The 20898-nt window shown below is 42.6% G+C and overlaps 1 protein-coding gene across 1 annotated transcript in view; it reads right to left on the bottom strand.

The window, feature by feature from the left end:
* Window positions 1-4093: 4093 nt before the first annotated feature.
* The window catches only part of LOC144799869 (chymotrypsinogen B-like), a 47514-nt gene continuing 30709 nt past the window's right edge, over window positions 4094-20898 (bottom strand). Inside the window, exons 6-7 of the mRNA XM_078671461.1 lie at window positions 13247-13380; window positions 4094-4381 (exon numbers count right to left, since the gene is read on the bottom strand). Of these exons, the coding sequence (XP_078527587.1) occupies window positions 4220-4381; window positions 13247-13380 (296 nt within the window). The 3' untranslated portion in view covers window positions 4094-4219. The remainder of the gene's footprint in view (window positions 4382-13246; window positions 13381-20898) is intronic.

The raw sequence follows: 20898 nt of genomic DNA, 5'->3' as shown, positions 1-20898 counted from the left end.
CAGGAAGGTACCCCAGGATGTAGTGAGATACATGCTGGCCTTCAGAAGCCAGATAGCTAAGTTAGGGAAGCAAACTTTCAGTAACCTTGAAGCCAGTCAGGAAGCCATGAAGGAGTAGTATGACAAAAATTCTACTACTGTGTAATTTCAACCTGGTCAGAAAGTGTGGGTGATGGAGCTGGTAGAACTGGACTGCTGGAATTGGCCATACAAGGTGATTGAAAGAAAGGGTGAGGCCATGTACCTGGTGGACCTCAAAACCCCTAGGTAACCCCACAGAGTGCTGGATGTAAATCACCTCAAACCACACTTTGAGAGGCCTGAGCCCACCATGCTGTTGGTAAAACACACAAGATGATGGATGGAATGTTGCACAATGGCTAAACATTCACCCCAGTCATAGATCTGGGTTTAATCCATCGTTATTTTGCTCACCAAGCCACCCCAGTTCAGACATGGCCATATGCAAATCAGTCTTGACCCTGTGCCTCATGGGAACAGTCCAGACCGAACTGCCAAGCCATGTCTTCCCTGGACCGGAAGCAACCATCCTAGGACCGGTTTCTGGCTATCAGCCTTCATGAGCCAGGATAGCTTGACTCCAGTGGCTTAGTGAGCACGGGACGATGGGACGATGGATTTAGGCCCAGATCTCTGTACTGGGGTGAATGTATGACATTGTTCTGGTTTCTGTCCATTACCTGTTATTTTTGCATTTGTCACCCCGAGTGGGATGGGTATGCTCAGACGTGAGTCCCGTGCTCTTCATGCCACTGGAATCAAGCTATCCAGGCTGATGAGGGCTGAAAGCCCGAAACCGGTCCTTGGATGCTTGTTTCCAGTCCAGGCAGGACCTGGCTTGGCAACTCGGGCTGGACTGTTCCCATGGGGCACAGGATCAAGACTGATTTGCATATGACTGGGTTCAAACTGGAATGGCATGGTGAGCAAAAGAACGATGGATTTAGGCCCAGATCTCTGTACTGGGGTGAATGTATGACATTGTTCTGCATTCTGTCCATCACCTGCCATTTTTGCATTTGTCACCTCGAGTGGGACGGGTATGCTCAGACGTGAGTCCCATGCTCTCCATGCCACTGGAATAAAGCTATCCAGGCTGATGAGGGCTGAAAGCCCGAAACCGGTCCTTGGATGCCTGTTTCCAGTCCAGGGAGGCCCTGGATTGGCAATTCGGGCTTGATTGTTCCCATGGGGCACACGGTCAAGACTGATTTGCATGTGGCTGGGTTCAAACTGGAATGGCATAGTGAGCAAAAAAATGATGGATTTAGGCCCGGATCTCTGTACTGGGGTGAATGTATGACATTGTTCTGCATTCTGTCCATCACCTGTTATTTTTGCAATCACCATGCTGTTGGTGACTGAGGGGAGGGAACCTCTCCCTGACCGCTTAGACTCCAAGGAAAATGATGGGTTGTGGATGGAGTAATCCTTTCCTCCACTCTAACCCATGAACCACAAAGAGACTGCCATCAAGTGTTGGGTCAATACTCTTCTCTGTTCTCCCTTATCCCTGGGACTACCCATCTGTGCATCCATGATGTGGACACAGGGAACAATGTCCCACTTAACAATAAATGTTACAGATTGTCGGATAAGGTGAGGTCCAGCATTAAGGTATGAAGTTTCCAAAATGCTGGAGTTGGGGGTGATACAACCCTCCAGTAGTCCCTGGTCCAGTAGTGTGGTTCTGGTACCAAAAAGCTGCCCCACTGGGTACCACACCTGAGCTGATCTTCTGTGTGGATTACAGAGGGATACATTTTGTGACTAAGATGGATGCTCACTTCATCTCCCAGGCTGATGAGCTGATTGATCGATTAGGGGCTGCCCAGTATCTCAGTACCGTTGATCTTACATCAGGGAAATGGCATATCACCCTAACAAAAGGAGCCAAGGAGAGGTCTGCTTTCTCCACTCCATAGGTCACTGCCAGTTTAGAGTGATGCCCTTTGGATTAACGAACGCCCCTGCCACCCTCCAGAGGCTGGTGAACCAGGTCCTTGCTGATATGGAGGCCTTCTCTACTGCTTATATGGATGACATAGCTGTCTTCAGTAGCAGCTGGAAGGACCACCTCTTTAACCTCCAGGAAGTTCTTCAGGCTCTGAATATCAAAGCAAGATAGTGCCAGATAGGGCAGTGATCTGTGGAGTACTTCGGACACCTGGTGGGCAGGGGGAAGGTGCAACCGCTTCGGGCTAAGATAGAAACCATCATGGCCAGGCTGCCATGCTGTGTTACTGAAAGTTGTTGTTCAAAATAGGGACAAAAAAATTAAAACATTATAGCAATAGAAAGAACAATTTCTTTCCCTTTGTTCTATAGAATTGGTGGCCAAACTCAGAATAAGTGATAGCTTATCCGATGGTAACTTTATAATCGCCACGGACCAACAACAAAGGTGAAATAATAAGTCTGCCTTATAGTTTAACAATGTAGTCTAAGTTGAAACCAATGCAATTTAGCAATTTAGCATGACAACCATGTGCTTTTTTCTATTGATTTATTAGGTTGGCCCGCATATCGGTCCTTTCATCCTCCAATCAAGGGGACTACAGTAAAAAGGAAATATAGTCATTTACAAAGGTATATCCTTCTGGAAAAAAAAACATATAGCTTGAGTATAATTGAAAAGAAGGCCCATTGTTATGATGGAATATTAATAATTATCAAATTGGGGAGGATTCTCACATATGTGCGATTGCACGGGTCAGTCACAATAATAATGTTTGAGCTGAGTGGTGTGGAAGGATGAATGACTGTATGGTGTGCAATTTCAATAAATGGTGGAGCACTCACAAAGAACAATAACCAAATGTTTGTGTTAGTGGCTATGAGTATATGGTCCCAAAGATATTTGTATTTCCTTATAATCTGTTAAATTTGGAAGGTTCAACAACATTGTGGTGACAGGAAAGTTAGATTCATGCCCTCTGTTGTACCAAGATAATCCGAATTAACTTGTACAAGACAAAGCTAATTGTCTATATTTTCTCCTGGTTTTTAATCTATGAAGTCGTGTTTTATTTGTATTAGTTTCTTGTATGAAATTTTGTAATAGGGACATTGTTTTTAATGATAAATAAATCTTTGTGATATGCTTATAAATAACTGTGATCTTCTTTGTAAGTGCTTTAAAGTTTGATAATGGTATGAACAATGTGTTGATTGTGAACAGAGATGTGAGGTGTTCTTGGCCTGTATATGAAACCACACTAAAGGGAAAACTTATTTTTTACTTTATGGCATTTGGGCGCTCCATTCCCTTTGGTTTATAGAGACCCTCTCCTTATTTTAAGACTTACTGAGAGTTGCACAAATCCTTTACACATTTACTTTTTAGATATGCATGATTGCACTGTGCAAAGGGTGTGTGCAAGTTCTTTTACAGTGTTTATGGAGCTTACCCTAACCAGAGAGGTGGTTCCATCCTGGCCAGGGTTGCATACCTCAGCCAACCAGAATTCCCATTTCTAACAACTGGTCTAGAAACTTCCTCACTTTTAACACAGAAGCTAGAGACCCAACCCAGTTCTAAATATCAACCAAATGGCAGTGCACATAGGTAACTAATCAGCAGCCCATTGCTAACATGGCCACTATGCAATTTCTAAAAAAGAGCCCTGTCTCAGTCCTCCTCATGTCATTGTCTGGGTCTTAAATCTCCTGCCACAGGAATTCAGGCAACACACTTTCACTATCTGGGAAGCTGTCCTCGTCCTCCATGGTATGCCACGGTAAACTAAGGGCATCCAATATAGATTCTATTTTGCCCATATAATAATAATATAAGCCAAACTGTAAAGGAGGACATTAGAAGACCCCTGCATATTTGCTCTCATTGCTATGAACACTAAGTTACCGTTTCCTTTGAGTGCAGCTCAAAGCTCTTGCATGCCAGTATTGCCTCTGGAAAAGAAACTACATTTAAGTAAGAGACAACATGAACAGTGTGACTGGTCTTACAGCACCATATACATGTTCCTATTGTATGTTGTATGCTGTTCACAGTGCCCATTTCACACCAATTCAAAATTTCAATGAAAAAGCACCACAGATATGTACATGATTATTAGTTGATGTAGAAGTCTTTATGATTTTATTGATACATTGGTGTAACATAATATTTCATTGTAAGAGGTTAAGAAGTGATCTTAGGCGCATGACTTTCTGGATTCATCAGGGGTCCTTTGCTTTAGTTGGATGCAACAGTCTCGTCTATCCAGTTACGGGCATAGGTGACACGGGCATACACAGCAGGGTAGTTCACGCTGCAGGAGCTCGAGCCCCAGGAAACAATACCCACCAACATCCAAGGCTCCCCAGCCTGGCACACCAGTGGTCCCCCTGAATCACCCTGCAGAAAGAGAGAGAGGTAGAGGTGAGGGTGAAGGAGAATACATTACTTTTTATTATATTTCCGAGTTTTTAGACATAGTAGGTGACTTGAAGCTGGGGCCATTTTGCCAATCCCTTCTTTTCTGTATTTCATGCTATGTAGTCATGATACATGGATAATAAATGGATACTGACCAGGCAGCTGTGACTTGAGGGATTGCCAAAAGGATGTGACTAAGAGCTAAAATCAATCCTGGAAAACATTTTAATAATAGATCTATATTGCATGGAGCGAGAAAATATTGATAACGGATCAAGCCCTTTCAGCCATGGTTTTGGTTGCTTATTCCACTTCAACTTTAACACAATTGTTGTTTGCACTTCATGTCCGAAATATATTGGCTATAAAGCTATACATTTTAGCTACAGTTACAATAACAAACTTATTGCATATTTAATGGTGTGGCAAAGTACTCAGGAGCAATATTTGTCTGGAGCAGACTTTGTCTATAAGATGATGGTGGGCTGCTCTGTCTGAGCTGCTTTCAGGGCTATGAGTGCTGAGGATTCTTTGCCACTTCCAACAGTGGCAAGGAGCTCTGCCTCCCAGCCTACTAGAACTTTCCCTCAGCACCTTGTGGCCAGTGTCACCCTCTTTAATCTACTCCACTGAGTCCTTTTGAGATAAAGAGCAAGATCACAATTGCATGGTGGTCTAGCCCATCTCTTCTATTTATGGCTGGTGGAGAAAGTTGCTCCACTCACCTTTGGTTCGCCAGCTCCATTAGATAAAAATATCAGCAACTTCTTTCTCTTCAGTTCATTAGCTCTCTTGTGCAGGGCACTATACTTCTCATACTACTACGCTCTGGGATGGGAGGTGAGAATTCAGGACTGTCCAACATGGGCCAATGTGATTTGGAAACTTGAGGTAGTTAACCTGTGAAGACCATGAAGGAGATTTCTGTGTGTATATGTGATGGTCTGAGACATCTGTTCAGAGTATCCTGTCTTCTGAAGAGGGGACCCTTAGCTCTACTGTAGTTCCTTTCTACATGCTCCATGTGGAACACATATGCGCAAACAGAGGAAACCTCCCTTGCTGCCATTTGACATAGTGGAGAGAATTGCTGTACCCTCCTGTGACATTCCAGTTACATTGCATGGAAGAATTCACCTTCCCCCATCTAGGGTAGTGGACTGGGTGGGTAACCCAGATTATGGGAAGGCCCCACTTTAAGAGACCTGGATAGACATAATAAGGCAAGGTGTGAAATCCGGATTGAAGTAAAGTGTCACCCATCATGGCGGACACTCTACCTACTAAGCTTGGAAGCTTATTTGACCGATCTGCTCTCTGACTCTTGAGATTAGTTGATGACCCTGGCAGCCACCATTGGGCACCAGGGTCCATAGAGCCTGAGCTGTGAGCACTTTCAGGGATCCTGTCAGAATGTGAGGCTGCTACTTCTGTAATTTTGGAAGCCTGTTATGAGCTTCTACCAAGAGTCCTGAAGGATGTCTAAGGAGGATGAGACGTCCCTGGGCCTGGGAGTGTGATGGGATTTCAGGCAATAATTATTTTTTGGTTTGGGAGGCCAAGAATTACTTGATTTTGCTTCCAGCCTATGCAACCAGTAGCTGCTGCCCTGCCCACCCAGCTTGCACCCTAGAATCTTCATTATGTATAAAAAACGCATGGACCCAGAGAAACAGTATTGCTCAACCACAGTGGGGCAGACCAACATAATAAGAATAATCCATACTTGTAAAGTGCCGAAATATCACCCCTTAAGGTTTCAAGGCGCTGGGGGCCCGTTGGTGATATTAAGTGAGCAATTGCCCAGAGTCACATGATGCTGAGCTGAGCTGCCGTTGGTGCCAAAGATTGTAACATGATCCCCGTGCTCAGTGGTCAGCTACTCTGGCCGCTGCACCACACCTCTCCCACCATGGGTGTTTCCCATACCCTGGAGAATGTTTTGAACTGTGCTGTTTAACATTGATTTTTCAGGCGATCGTTGCATTCTGACTATCCTTCCTGTTTCTCCTCTTGTAGCCACGGTCACCTGCCATGCCAGGAGCCCAGAACACTGTATCTCAGAAGAAACACTGTCGCCGCCAGTTGCCCCATACCTCCATTCCTGTCCAATCACCATCCTAGTTTGCAAGTTCACCCGTGGTTGCGGTCTTAAGCTGCTGTACCACAAACACCACAGTTTGCTTGTTCAGTGCAGGGGCATCAAGCCCTACGCCCCTTCCCACTGCTCTCACCAGCTACCTAGGAACAACATCTCACCTACTGGGGCTCAAACTATGCACATGCATGGGCCTTACTATAAAGGGAATGGCGCAGACCTGGATTGGTTTGAAACAGGGGATTAACTTTACTCAACCCCCCATAATGACAATACATATAGTTGTTGATTCCTCTTTAACCGGCATTTGTCCAGTTGTATGTAATAAACCAGTGTTATATTATATGCTAATATATATAAAGTGTGCCAGCCAGGATATAGCCCCATATACACATTTTTGCAGGTGTTCGGCCAGGTACTTTTCTTCCTACTTTCATATTCAGCATGTCTGACTCTTCAGATGACGTTCACTCACCTGCTTGATCCGGGGTGTGGTGGAGAACACTGTACCATCTCTCTATGACTCAAGAGCTGGGGAGTGGGCACAACATCCTGTGATTCTGGGCAAATCACTTAATCTCCCTGTGCCCATGGACAGTGCCTGGATACCCTTATGGGTGTTAAGCTACGCCATATACATCTACAAAACTAAATCTAAACAATTGTTTCAGAAGAGGCAGCTTTTCTTCAAGTCTGAATAATTTCTGATATTTCAAATCCACCCTTCATGCATCAAGCCTCTATAGAACACCAACATTGATCACTGTTTCTTTAGCATCTGGACTAATACTTCTGATTATGAAAGTAGTTCTCTAAACCTCAGGAAGCTCATTGAGTGTCCACAAGATGTGGACACATCCCTGATCACCTACAAGGTGAAAATATTCATGTAGCCGCCGCTTACTTATCTTAGCTCTTGTCATTCAATAATCGATCCTCAACAATGACATGTCTAGGTTTCAGCCTGAGATCTAATGTCCTCTTTTGGCAATTCTTGCCCCGACAAAGGCACTCAGTAATGTTTTTACAACCAATGTATATCAGACTGTTTTGAGCTATGTTTGACCTGATGAAGACTCTATAAAAACAGCTAATTAGCAGAAACAAATCTTGACAAATGTTAGCTCTGAAAAGACCCCACTGGCACAAAATTGTTAGTATGTTCTCTTTCTCTTGAAGTGCTCCTGAGACATTAGTTTATGTGTAATCTTATGATATTTTGCATTTGTATGAACTGCCAGTGTATTCTGTGAAACCAACCTCATTGTCGTTTTGCACACCATGCAGGCAAATATCATACATCGTGGAATACTTGCTGGCATATTATTGTTTTGTTAAAGATTATAGGCTAATACATTATTCTGCATTTGAGTGGACATTGTATGCGCTTGTCCTTTACATCACATCCTTTCCATGTGTTCTGGTAGTCTAATGTTTTAAATGATTTCGCTCTGTACAACGTCTGCTACTATGTAAGTGGCAAAAATAAAGGATGTATGACGTTACAACATATGCTATTACAACGCATGCCTTTACGACGCAAGTTTTACAACGCAAGTTGTTACAATGACTTGCGTTGGGGGGCGCTGGATAGTGAATAGTTTAATTTACTATTCCAACTCCAGTCCCCGTGGATAGTAGGGAAGGTGTTGGAAACTATTCCCTATCCTAGAGCGCCCCCCAGCGCAAGTCGTTGTAAAAGTTGTGTTGTAATGGGTGCGTCGTAAAGGTACTTCGTTGTAAAAGTTGCGTTGTAAAGGATGTTCCCCAAAAATAAATTGTCCAAGGAAATCCACAATTGTAACTGCTCAAACTCCATTGTACTGAGATAATAGTTAGTGCTTCTTTCTGAATACAAAGCAGGACACCTATACTTTACTGCGCCAGTCATCTCTAGCAAGCACTGTAGGGTGGAACACCATAACTTAACTGGGAAAGTTAACCCATCCTTGCTCTGTTTCACTTTTTTAATGCTGCCGTTCGATTTCCACAAGTAAACCCATTGGTCTGTGAGTCCACTGGAGGTGCTTCATGTTTTAACAATGTTCACCTGCTAAGGATAAGGCTGTGCGGATCAGGGGTACACCCAAAATGTATGTGCTCCACCTTTCTGAGAGAGACTACAGTCTTGTCATACCGTACTATGAAAAGACTGCAGTTGGCAATAGCTAGTGGTGCTTGACCTTTGGTTGGACCAGTATTCCCATCACAGGCCTCAAGCAGGATCAGTAGTGACCATTGCCAGACAGCAGTTGTGCCTCATCTGGAAGTAAGAAAGCAACAATGTGAGCTTGAGACAGGACTCTAGTTGTTGCTGTGCCCAATCAAGGCTGGGATGAGACCCAGGTACTGGAGAAAGCCTGATGCTGCACCTACCCCGGAAGAGAACTAGCCCATGTGTGGAGAAGGCATGCCCGAGCAAAGGGGCAATGAGTAAGATCTACTTGTACAAAGAGTTCATGGAGATCATCTACAGTGAGCGAGCTACCCATGAGTCAAGAGGACATTAAAGCCCAGTTTGCCCGAATCCACAAAACACATCTTTCATGATCAGAGGATCTAAGATCTCCAGAAACCATTCCAGGGCAACGATTTTTATGAACCTGCATTCTTCCACACTTTGCTGTAGTATAGTATAGTATAGTAATAGACTCTAATTACCCAATGCAAAAACCATTGTTTTGTAGTTATGGTTGGGCCAAAACCATAAAACCCTGTACCACAGTCCTAAATGGCTGATCTGGTGGGTCCAGTGGGCGCATCTGCCGCAATGGGTGCCTCTAGCAACTGAAAATCTTGACCTCAACTCCCCAGGTTTTAATACAAGGAACCTCAAAATCTGGTAATTTTAGGATATGTACTTTGGGCATTAACCCAACACCAGCACAAGCAGTTCATCTTAATTGAACTGTGACTTTGTAAGACCTTTGGTGTATGACTGGTCTCGATGACTCCAGGGTCCATGGTTGCCCCACTACCTGGGTGCAGACTGTGAATTGACCAGTTGGCATTCTAAAACAACTATAGTGATGCTGGTGATACCCCTGTAGATTTTTGGCTGTAGATTCTTTTCGCTTACTCAGGTTTTTTTAAACTGATTTGTTTTAAGCCACATTGGTTCAAACTAACTGAGTTGTCTAGTCAAGAACAGGGCTGCAGAACAACTACAGACTGGGGCAGACTTATCAGAGGTAAAGTGATAAGTTCCAGCATCCTGTTTGGCTGCTTTACCTCCTAGACTGACCATATTACACATAGTTCATAGTAAGACCGAGAGTTCACGAAGACTGAGAATTATGTCCAAATGTTTACCTGTACGATAACATTAGCCAAAGGGCAACTTGCTATTTGTATTATATCGCCTTCTTGCATTAGCATGACTGGGATTATACCTCAGATACAGAACTTGGGGCCCGATGTAGGTAATCTCATTTTACCGATTCCTAATTACCGAATTTTACCGATTCGGTATTTAGGAATCGGTAAATATGATGTAGGTAAAAAATCGGTAAAATGTACCGATTCGGTAATATTCCTTATTACCGATTCGGTAATACCGATTCGGAAATAAGGAATACCTTCCCATTCATTCCCATGGGCCTGGAGGCCCATAGGAATGAATGGGAAGCAATTTACTTTTACCGATTCGGTATTTACCGAATAGGTAATAGCGGGAGCATATTTAAGGGTGGCAGGGTGTTACATTGACACCCTGTTGCACCCCTGAATCGTGCATGTGTGCACATGTGGCGCACATACATGCCCTAAGGGCATGTATGTCTGCCACATGGCACCTTGAAAAAAGCTAATTATTGCTTTTTTAAAGGTATTCGGTATTTACCACCAACTTGTAGTTGGTGGTAAATAACGAATCCTTAAAGCAAAAATGCACTCACTTAAGGGCTACCCTACATAGGTTTTAAGGATTCGGTAATTTACCGATTCTTTAAAATAAGGAATCAGTATTTTACCGATTCCTTAAAATAAGGAATCGGTTAATTACCGAATCCTTATTTCCAGCCTCCTACATTAGAAAGGGCTAAATACCGGTCAGTAACGGGAAATTCACAGATCTTTGGCTGTTAGCGACCAGTATTTAGCTACCTACATCTGGCCCTTGATTTCCAATATGTAGATAAATGAACTTTTATTCATATAGACAGAGCTCTGACAGGGATGCCGTTTATTTTGGTATGCACTAGTGTTATACTGTATCTAAGCTCAAACACCCTCTCGCGCACCTCCTGGAGTAAGCCTCGAATACTCACTCACCCTTGTTGTCCTTATTGAGTGAAGTGCAAAAAAGAATAACTTAGTTACCTAATTTTTATACAGTGATAATAACAGAGTATTTTTATATATCATTTAATACTACTGTTCTCCCACTTCTAAGTGTTTTGAATAGCTCGCGGTACAATTACCTAATGTAATGCATCAGCTTATTAAACTCAGAATGTGTGGTTTTAAATTGTGACCTTCAGATCACTGCAGATGTCAGCAACAAACACTGAGTCATCTTGCTGATTCATGTACAATAATACATTAGGCCTATGTTGACGTGAGGCCGTGGTAACTGCCTGGGCCTAGAAATAGAGAAAAAGCTCAAAATGATGGAAAGGAGAGATCTGTTGGTCCTTCCTATATAGTGGCAACCTACAATTGGAATATAATGAATGGAAGTTAATAATGTTTTCCGATATTTATTAAACCCAGCCTCCACCTGATGATGAAAAAGGACTATCCCTCTCAGGGGTGTGGAGATTCTATAGCCTGACACTCAGGAAAGATTGGTTGGGGTCAAGGACAACAGATTTTCATGTTTATTTTGACCTATGGACAAGAAGGTCCCCCCCCCCCATGACATAAAGCCTTTGGCTGCCAATTTATAGGAAGGCATGGCTTGGCAGCTCGGGCAGGACTGTTCCCATGAGGCACAGGGTCAGACGGATTTGCATATGGCCATGTCTGAACTGGAGTGGCAGAGTGGGCTAAAGAACGGTGATGGATTCAACCCAGATCTGTTGACTGAAGGTGAGTGTTAGATTGGTTCAGATGCTCCGTCCATTACCACCCCCTTTTGTACCAATTTATAGTACACCAGCATGGATCTGTGGTCTGTGGAAGAGGATTGCCTGCTACTAAGGAAAGATGTGCATTCATATGTATTAGTTCTTCAAACCTGTATCGATGGTTCATGGATACAAAAGCCTTCAACGTTAGGATGAGCGCCCTTAGGAAATGCAGTGAGCTCTGAGCTCAGGTTGCAAAGCTGACAGGCTCCAGCAGAAAAAAATATCTACACTTGTTCTCAAAATATAACAATTTTAAGCTACTTCATATGTTCCCAGATTACAACCTAAAATAAATGCAAATAAAAGCGGAAGCATGATAGCAAGATTGGTGTTTATGATCAAAATAAAATGTACACAAAAAAACTACAACTTGAAGTAAAGTTTTGCTAAACTATTGCACCACTTTAAGTACATTTATCTAAGGCATAATTTAGTAAAACGTGTTGGATGCATGACATTATTTTTTTTAAAGAAGTAGGCTACCTAAATGCACCCACAGGTACATAATCTTGCAGTAAGGCAGGCTTACGACTTCCAGGAATTTACAGGAGTTTATCAACTAAAATCCATTTTCTCAGGATCACATATGCACACACATTTGTTCATGCAAACATCTGCTGACCATCTGCAAAATCACTTCCACTGCACCCCCTTTTTTCCCCATTAAAAAGTTTTACTCCTGCAGAGTAAATTACAAACTTTTTCCACTACAATGCAGCCGGGGCCGAAAGTAATTTTACTGGTCACATTTTCCATCCAATAAAGTCGGTCCGCTGTTCTTGCACCTGGTAAATCTGGGGGCAAGAACAACAGCTCGCTCACGAGTGAGCGGAACGTAATTTCAAACTGAAATTCAGCTCCGCTCAACTCCTAATCGAGACCTGTATAGATTTTCAAAATGGTGGCAAAATCAGAACCTTGCATGAGTCAACACCCATCAGAGAAGCTATTACCAGAGCTTTTGTATCATGAGGATACAGTCATCATTTCTGGCAGCCAAAGGGAGAACTAGGGGGCATATTGTCAAGGGGATTATCTCTACTTTTTTGGCTTTAAAAGCCAAGAAAGCGGAGATAAAATTATCTCCCTATCAGCAACAGGGTGCTAACACGCAAATTCGCATGTTAGCACCCTTTTTCTCTACGCTTCCCCTGGGGGTTCCAGAGAAAAATAATAGGAGAAATGTTGTTAAGCGACATTTCTCCTAATATCAAGGATTTTGCTAACCCTGTTAGTGATAACAAAAGCAGCGCTAACCGCGGTTAGCACTGCTTTTTTTACACCTGCTATTTTCCTGACTTAGCCATATTATCCTATGGAAGGTGGATATCATGGCTAAGTTTGTGAGCCCCTATCATCAAGCTAACGCCAAACTTCGAGAGATTATCGTTGGTTTACCAGTGATAATCTCTCATTTGGCAGTTAGCGCGAGGATTTTTATCACTTCTGAGATAAACCTTGCTAATAGCAAGTTATCTCTGCGATAATTTCCGGCGATGCTTAGCGTTAAAAAATTAGTTGCTAAGCCTCGTTAGTGATAAATATCGCTAATCGTTGGTTAGATTTTGTTAAATAACAAGTAGAGTTTGGAAGCATCCCATCCCATGGCCAAGTAGATATTTACTACATTTCCATACCAGCCTTATTTTCAGTGTCAAACGCTACAGTACTTACGTGGCAGGATGAGGCGCCAGCGGCTCCAGCGCAGATCATGGAGTCAGTCACCATGCTGCCCCACTGGTTCTTGCAGTCCTTTTCACTCACAATGGGGAGCGCCACCTGCTGGAGGATGATTGCTCCTGCATTTGCTAAAGAGACAAATAAAACAAGTGACACAAAGTCAATTATTGCTGAGCCCGGGGCAAGCATCCTACCCTGAGTCTGATCATACCAGTGCTCTAAGTGTGTGAACAAAAGGCATGGAAACTGTGATCTTGAGATATAGGGGCATCTTGAGCATGATCATTCGGTGTGAGGGCGAGGTCAGAGGCTTGGCTAAACAAAGGAAAGTATCCTGAAAATATTTTTGTGCCCTTTTACCTATAGATAAACTTTAAACTAAAATCTCAGAATGAACAACCCAGAGTGGTAACCAGCATAGTGGACTGTGAGCATAACAAATACCATAAAGGGACCTGCAGAGCCGACCAGAGCTACTCAAAGCGGCCAGCTTACTGAAACCATAAACTGTGTGCCTATCTCTCACAATCTTCATCCATCACACTGATAAGCTTGGTGCCGCATAACACAATAACCACACCGTGTGGTCATTATCCATGCATGACATGGAAACATTTCCAATATAGGTTCAAATCAAAGACAACACCCTTCCAACCACACACTCTACACAGAGTACCATGCTACCCGTGTAGGCTAGCACTTGAGCATACCGCACAGAGGTAGTAAGTGCTACATAAATGTTACAATACAGATAACTACATATAAAATATTTGATCCATACAGGGTTTAATTTGTAAAAAATGAGTGTGAGCTTCTTTGGACTAATATGTATTCCATTCGCTTTATACTCTTAAAAAAGGACGCCGACATCTCACTCACACTAGAGGGAACGCTTCATCATAAGGTTCCCTCCATCACCGTGTTGCTGGTGGGCTCACTGAGAGCAGTTTTTGAGGTGTGTTTATTTGTCTCCGTAGTATTGACTGTCGTCACATACTAGGTTTAAAATTGTGTATCCAGGAGGCTAAAGATTCTTTATTGTTGTCTCCCATGTACAGGGAAAAAAGAAATAAGATGGCTATGTGGTCAACACGTTTCTGCCCCTTTGTTGCAGCTCTCTGGTTCAGCGGCATTCGTCAACTCCTTGTTGACCCTTCTGCATTTGTTGTGTTGAATATTAACTCTAACCTGTTGCTAGTGGTGTATGCAGCAGTTAATGGTGCAAAGTGAAAGACAAGTATAAGATATGTGCCAGTTAGAACAGATTAGATGTCAAACTTTTCTCCAAGTCTAGTCTTATAATGTGGCTCATAAGGACAGAAGGTGGACAGTGCATAGGTGGGAAGGAGACACATACCAATTACACATGCAGATCTCAGCTATAGATTCTTGAACCCACTGACTGTTTTCTTTATGATTAAAACCTGTGTTCACATCTAACATGGGCTTCGATTGGAATTCATAGAGCATATTATCAAGGCCATTATCGTCGCTTTATCGGCAGTTTCCTGCCGATAAAAGCGGCAATAATGTATCGCCTGTCCTTGATAATATGCCCCTCAATGTATACACTAAAAGTGCATAAAAGCAGGCGTTTAGCTCAGCACTGAGCCAGTGCAGCCATTCATGATACAACCCCAGACCTCAGCATGCATGAGGAGCAGGAAAGCACAGACTGCCCCACACCCCGCCTGTGCTGATTACGTGGAACCAGATCCAGAAGGAACTGCACAACAAAACTGCATGCAGAGAGAAGAAGAAGCCCAAGGAGGGACTCAGAATCCTTCCAGGCATTTCCATAATGGATCTGCACCTCTCCCTCTTTACACCTGTAGGCAGGGCCACCAGGTAAGATTCCAGGTATGTCTATGCATTTCTGTCCCAGTTTGCACTTTTCTATGTTTTGTACTGAGGGTAACTGATCTTACTGAGTAATAAAACATCTTTCAGCAGGTCAGCTCTCTCCTGTTTGTATCTCGGTGAACAATGCCCTATTTGGCAATGTTTAATTTGAGCCGGTGGTTGCTGGTGGGGGCCACCAGCACTTGTTTTTGGGACCAGCACTTATTTTTCCTCAACAGACATTGACCGTGAGCAAAAGAGGGAAAAACAAACACAGGGGAAAGCGGAGGAAGTGATAAAACGTCATAAAGGAGAGAGCAGGAAACTGCAGGAGAACGAGATGAAGGGGCTGGGTGTGTCTGGTAGTAGATTAAAGATTCAAGACTACACATTTGGCATGCCGACATTTAATAGCACAGGCCGATGGCTTACAAATTAAACACTGCCTTTGGGTAAGTACTTAGACTGCATGGAAACACCAAATCTCCTTGTTCCAAAGTCTGTAGAGGATCACAAAGCATTTTTGATTGCCTTAACTTACCACCATGGACATGAAATTGCACCAGTGATTTGTGTAAACACTTTTTATCACTGTATTATGAAAGCAGGTTTCTGGAAGTGGTAATGTGACAAGAATATTTGTGCATACTTGTGTTGCATTTTGTTGTTTTGGCCATGTGTTCTGTTATCATTTGTGCTGTGATGTGATGTACTGTGTTTATGTGTTTGCGCTCTATTTTGACTGTTTTGTAGTACGGTGTTCTGCTATGTTTTAATTGGGCAATTATGTTTCCTTGTGTATGTAACTGTTATGTTTTAATGCTTATCATGAATATGTCAATAAATGCCGCCACACAGTGGCAGAGAGTACACATCGGCAGATAGTACTAACCAGACATGAACAGCCACAATACAAGAACACAATACAACTCTTCCTATTTAGCAAGGGGAAAGCAGATGGTTCATGATATGACCACAAAAGTATATACCGACCCATTGAAAAAGAAGTTCAGAACCTTGCTCAGATCTGTGCATACCATCACATTAAACGTTTAGCAACCCAGCTGAGGAATTGTAGTACTCTCAATAAAGGTAGGGATATGTGAAATAAGAAGTTTCATATTTTGCCCATAAAGTTTTCAAAAGTTGACAAACTTTGCACTATGTGCTATTTGTAAAGTTTTTCAGGTTCGAAAATCTTTGCCAAATGATGAAAATTCCTACGAAAGAACTTTCCTTTCCGAGAAAAGCATTTTTGCAGTAGAATTGTCCAGCATTTATGTTTATTACATTTCTAACTTTTGTGGACTTATTAAGCTTATGAAGTTAGTAAAAACCTGATGAGGTTTGGGGCAGAAACTAGGGCCAAACTGGAAACCCAAAGCAGCCTTGGCAAAGTTTGTCAGACCAGCCCCTATACGTTGCATAGTGAGTGCAGCGAGCGAGCCTGATCACTACAGGGAGGGTTTCGGAGAGTTCTCCCCCAAGACAATTTGGGCGAACATGGTGCATTCTACAACACATTTTTTATTGTATATTCATTTTTATTAGCTTTTAAACCATAGTAAATGACGTTAAAGTGCACCAGGATTCAACAATCTTTGTTGGGGTCCTTCAATGATTCCCTCACTATCACCCTCCAACAGTGGCTCTTATCGCTCCATAGCTTCTCTCTCACATGTACTTCCATTTGTTTTATAGCGCCTCTCATACCAAGGTAGGGTGTCGGAGCACTTAACATCACACACAAGTACAGGGACAATGAATCATAAGTGTATAAATCAGTGTATAATTGTTTTTTTACATAAGACAAAGTTGACTACAAGGTTTAGGATTCATGCCATCCATACTGGTAGGCATTTTTTAACAGTGCTTGTTCTGGAGAAGAACAAACCCAGGATTCATAACGTAACACAGTGGTTAGGGTTGGCTTTACCAATAAGAATTTATTTCTATCCAAACAAACCCTTTTCAGCAACATGAGGATAATGGAAGACTCAGAAAACATCATAACTTTCTAACCTGTACCATGTAGTTTTCATGCAGCTCTTAGATAGCACTTCATAGCTCACCGTGCTAGATTATAATAGTAACTTATGAACTGCACACTAACAAAAGGGTCTTTTTAACAAAAGCAGTAACCCACTAAGCTATGCACATTCTGTGATCTGCAGGGTATACATTCTTTGCAGCAGGGATAGTAACCCTCTGCGCTTCCTTAGATGAGTCAAAACTGCCACTAAATAAAACTCAGATCTCTCTCCAGCAGGTAGATCAATCACCAGAGTTATATTGACACTTTTATTGTTGCCTGAAAACTACTAGATATACAAGGAACTCTGCAGCTGGCACTTTAAAAAAAAAAAACAGCCTCCCACCCTTCCAGCCTCCTGGAAAAATGCTCGATGCCTGGTATGGCCAGTATGGCCCTTGTGAAAACACTTCGCAGCTTCACACTGTCCTAACTGAATATACACCATTCTTTCATTCTTATACTGTAAATTCAACAAACACGGAGACAACCATACTGATCCTGATGACTCCACGGTAACACAAGCATTGGCAAAGCCAATATGTCTCGCCTTTTCGTCCTAGTGACTTGGCGAATGCTTTTTGTCAATGCTGAACATCATTGGCAAAAATAAATGCTTTTTTGCCAATGCAGTATAGCATCAGAAAAAAAAGAAAAAGCATGTGCTGACTAGTATGTGTGCGCACACACACTTATACATCATGAATCTATAGTGGCCAGCAACATGACGAATGTACACATGCATCACAATGCATGTGTGTGCATATGACATGACCCAGCCGCCATTTTGTTAATTTTTTTATTTACCCTTCCAAGATGTCGAACGCCATAAATAAAACAAATAAGTAGCCTGACAGCAAATTGCCTATAATGGCCCCTACAAAACTTTTAAAAGAAACATTTTGTTTTAAAGAATACAATGGGGTGGCAGGGGGGCTCCAGCTACGTACTTGGGGGAAGAATTCACATTGTGGGGCAACTAAAGGGAGGTAGAGGGCGGGCAACAAAGGTGATGAGGTGGGGAGAGGAAGAGAAGAATTATAAAAATAATTGAGGGACGGGGGTTACAATGGATGTGCTGTGGCTGGGTGAGGGAGAGAGCAACATGGAATGCGTGGTGGGGGCAAGTATTTAAGGGGGAAAGCAGCAAATAGGGAGAGAGCACAAAAACACACACAAGCACTCTCATAGAATGCTGAAAGAAAAAGTAAAAGTAGTTCCCTGAATGCGAACAGTGGAAGGCTACAAGTCATCCAATCAAAAGGATGGGGATGGTAAAGAAGCTATGATCCAGGAAAGGGACAAACACAAGAAAAGGAAGGAAAGCGCTCAAATGGAAAGGAAGGAAATGAAGGTGACAAGATATTCAACAAGTGATGGTTTGGCCGAGAGCCCACTGTAAGTTTTGGTGTGGTCCATAATGGGTCTTTCGACAAGAAACATTAAGGGCCTGACTCACAAAGGGCTTCTGCACTCGTGGCGGAGGCCCCGCAGTTGTGGAGAAGTCTCCGCACTCGGGTGGAATCTCCACAATGAGAATTCTCATTGCAGAGATTCTGCTACAAGTGTGGCGACTCCTCGACAACTGCGGGGCCTCCGCCACGAGTGGGGAGGCCCTTTGTGGAACATGTCCTAATTGTTTTTAGTTCTAGCCTACATGCATTTTTAGCAGTCTGTTGGAGAGAGCTAAAAACAATCATGGCACAACCTTGTAGCTCAGGAAAAAAATCTCATGTTGTTAAATTAGCAGTTAATGTGTCCTAATCTCATCATTAGGTCAATCACTGAGTGAGCCATCTTGGGTTGTTTGTTGTTCACATCGTGTTTGTAAAATGAAACCTCCTGTTTTGCATTGGGGTCCAGGATCCAGTTTGGATATGCACACACTTTTAAGCTTTGAATTCTTAAAAATGTTCCCAGTAGAATGCGGACACATTTTAAGTGTAACATTCGTTTTCGCAAGTGTTTCTACTGCCCCATGCAAGTGTGTGCAAGTGTAGTGAAATAGCTAGATCCTGAAACTGCTCTGTTGAACGTTTAGCAGTTCTGGTGAGTTCTAGGGTGGTTCCATTCACAGCATCACAGATCTGCTGAGTTCTGGTACTGCCCTGTTCAGGGTATTCTGAGAAGTACACAGGAAGCAGCATATGAAGGCAGCTAGGAACTAACGCAAATATCCATAATTTGGACAAGAATTGATTGCTCTGGAGAAGGTACTCAAAAGGGCCATCATTCTAATCAAATCTGAATATTATAACTGATTAATAGAGTCCTGGGTACTAAAGATATGTTTAAAGTGCTTAAGTACCTAAAGCGATGATGTTTAGTCCATCTACAGTGACTGAAGGCTCTTATGACATAGCCATCACAGGACGCAACTAATCACATTATTGGTGGCCAGCAGTCAGACGCCCCCCATGCTGTGTGACTCGTTCAGTCCTAGAAAATGGGTTTCCTTCATTCAGATTTAGGAAAATAGGGGCCTATTACCAAGAACAGGCGATAAAATTATCGCCACTTTATCGGCAGGAAACTGCCGCTAAAGCGGCGATAATGGGCTTGATAATATGCCCTTGTGAATTCCCATAGCAGCCCAGGTTAACACCAGAATCTGGGCTGCTATGGGAATTCACAAGGACATATTATCAAGCCCATTATCGCCGCTTTATCGGCAGTTTCCTGCCGATAAAGCGGCGATAATTTTATCGCCTGTTCTTGATAATATGCCCCATAGTTTTAAAATTCAGTAGGGCACCAGCAGAAACCTGCTCCAGCATAATCAGGAAGAGGCTGTAGCCCCAACTTCTACCGTGACTAACTTTATCGAAGATTCATTTAAACTGCAATGAGATCTTTAGTCGTTTAACAAGACTGGGATGCCAAGTGGTGTTGTCATTAGTACTATTTATCCTAAGGCCCTGATTATGAGTTTAGGTGTTATTTATTCACACGTGATAAATAACAATACCATAGGGTACATTATATATTGGGTGCGATATATAACACCTATTACCAGTTAGTGGGTAAGAAAATGCGGATTTTGGTGTTTAGCACACCAAACTCTCCATGATACGGTAAATACTGTTTGCTTTTCGCCTGTATATTTTTGGCAGGTTTGACCTGGCCAAATTTAACAAAGATTGAGGTATTTAATACATCTGACAATTATCGGACGCGTTAAATACATAACAACTCATAACTGCGACCTGTGCATAAACAGGGCTTTACGCACATGTTGGAATATACCGACCGACTCATAATCAGGGCCTTAGTAAAAAAAAAAAAAAAAGCTGCATCTAGCAGGAGTTTGATATTTATGGAAGATTTAACCTTGAGTTGGAACATGCATTGATTGGTATATCTCTCGAGAGCAGCATGTGGTCAATCATAAAATGTTAGCATCTTTCGTAGATGTTCTAGTATTTTATGTTTTAGAGTGAAATCCGTTTTTTTGCTCTGTGGATTACATAAAGGCATCTTATGCAGTAGTGTATGTGCTGTGTTTTGCTCACTGCCACGGTCCACTCATCTATGGCCCTCATTACAAGTTAAGGGCTAAATGTGAGTTGTGTGATAATCAAATACACTGTTCTGGGTTGCAATTTGGAAGAACAGCGCGGCAACCCTTACCAGAGACATAATAACTGCTTGCCCTAGATGTGAGAGGGGTGGGGACATACCATGGCTCACTGCTGTAAAAAAGAGCCTTAAGAGTGTGAACCCCCGTGCATCTTTTCAAACCCAATCCAATCCGAGTTAATTAGTAAAAAGG

Source organism: Lissotriton helveticus, chromosome 12 (assembly GCF_964261635.1).
Source record: "Lissotriton helveticus chromosome 12, aLisHel1.1, whole genome shotgun sequence".
NCBI classification, from domain to species: Eukaryota; Metazoa; Chordata; class Amphibia; order Caudata; family Salamandridae; genus Lissotriton; species Lissotriton helveticus.
This window is presented reverse-complemented; position numbering and strand designations above follow the sequence as displayed.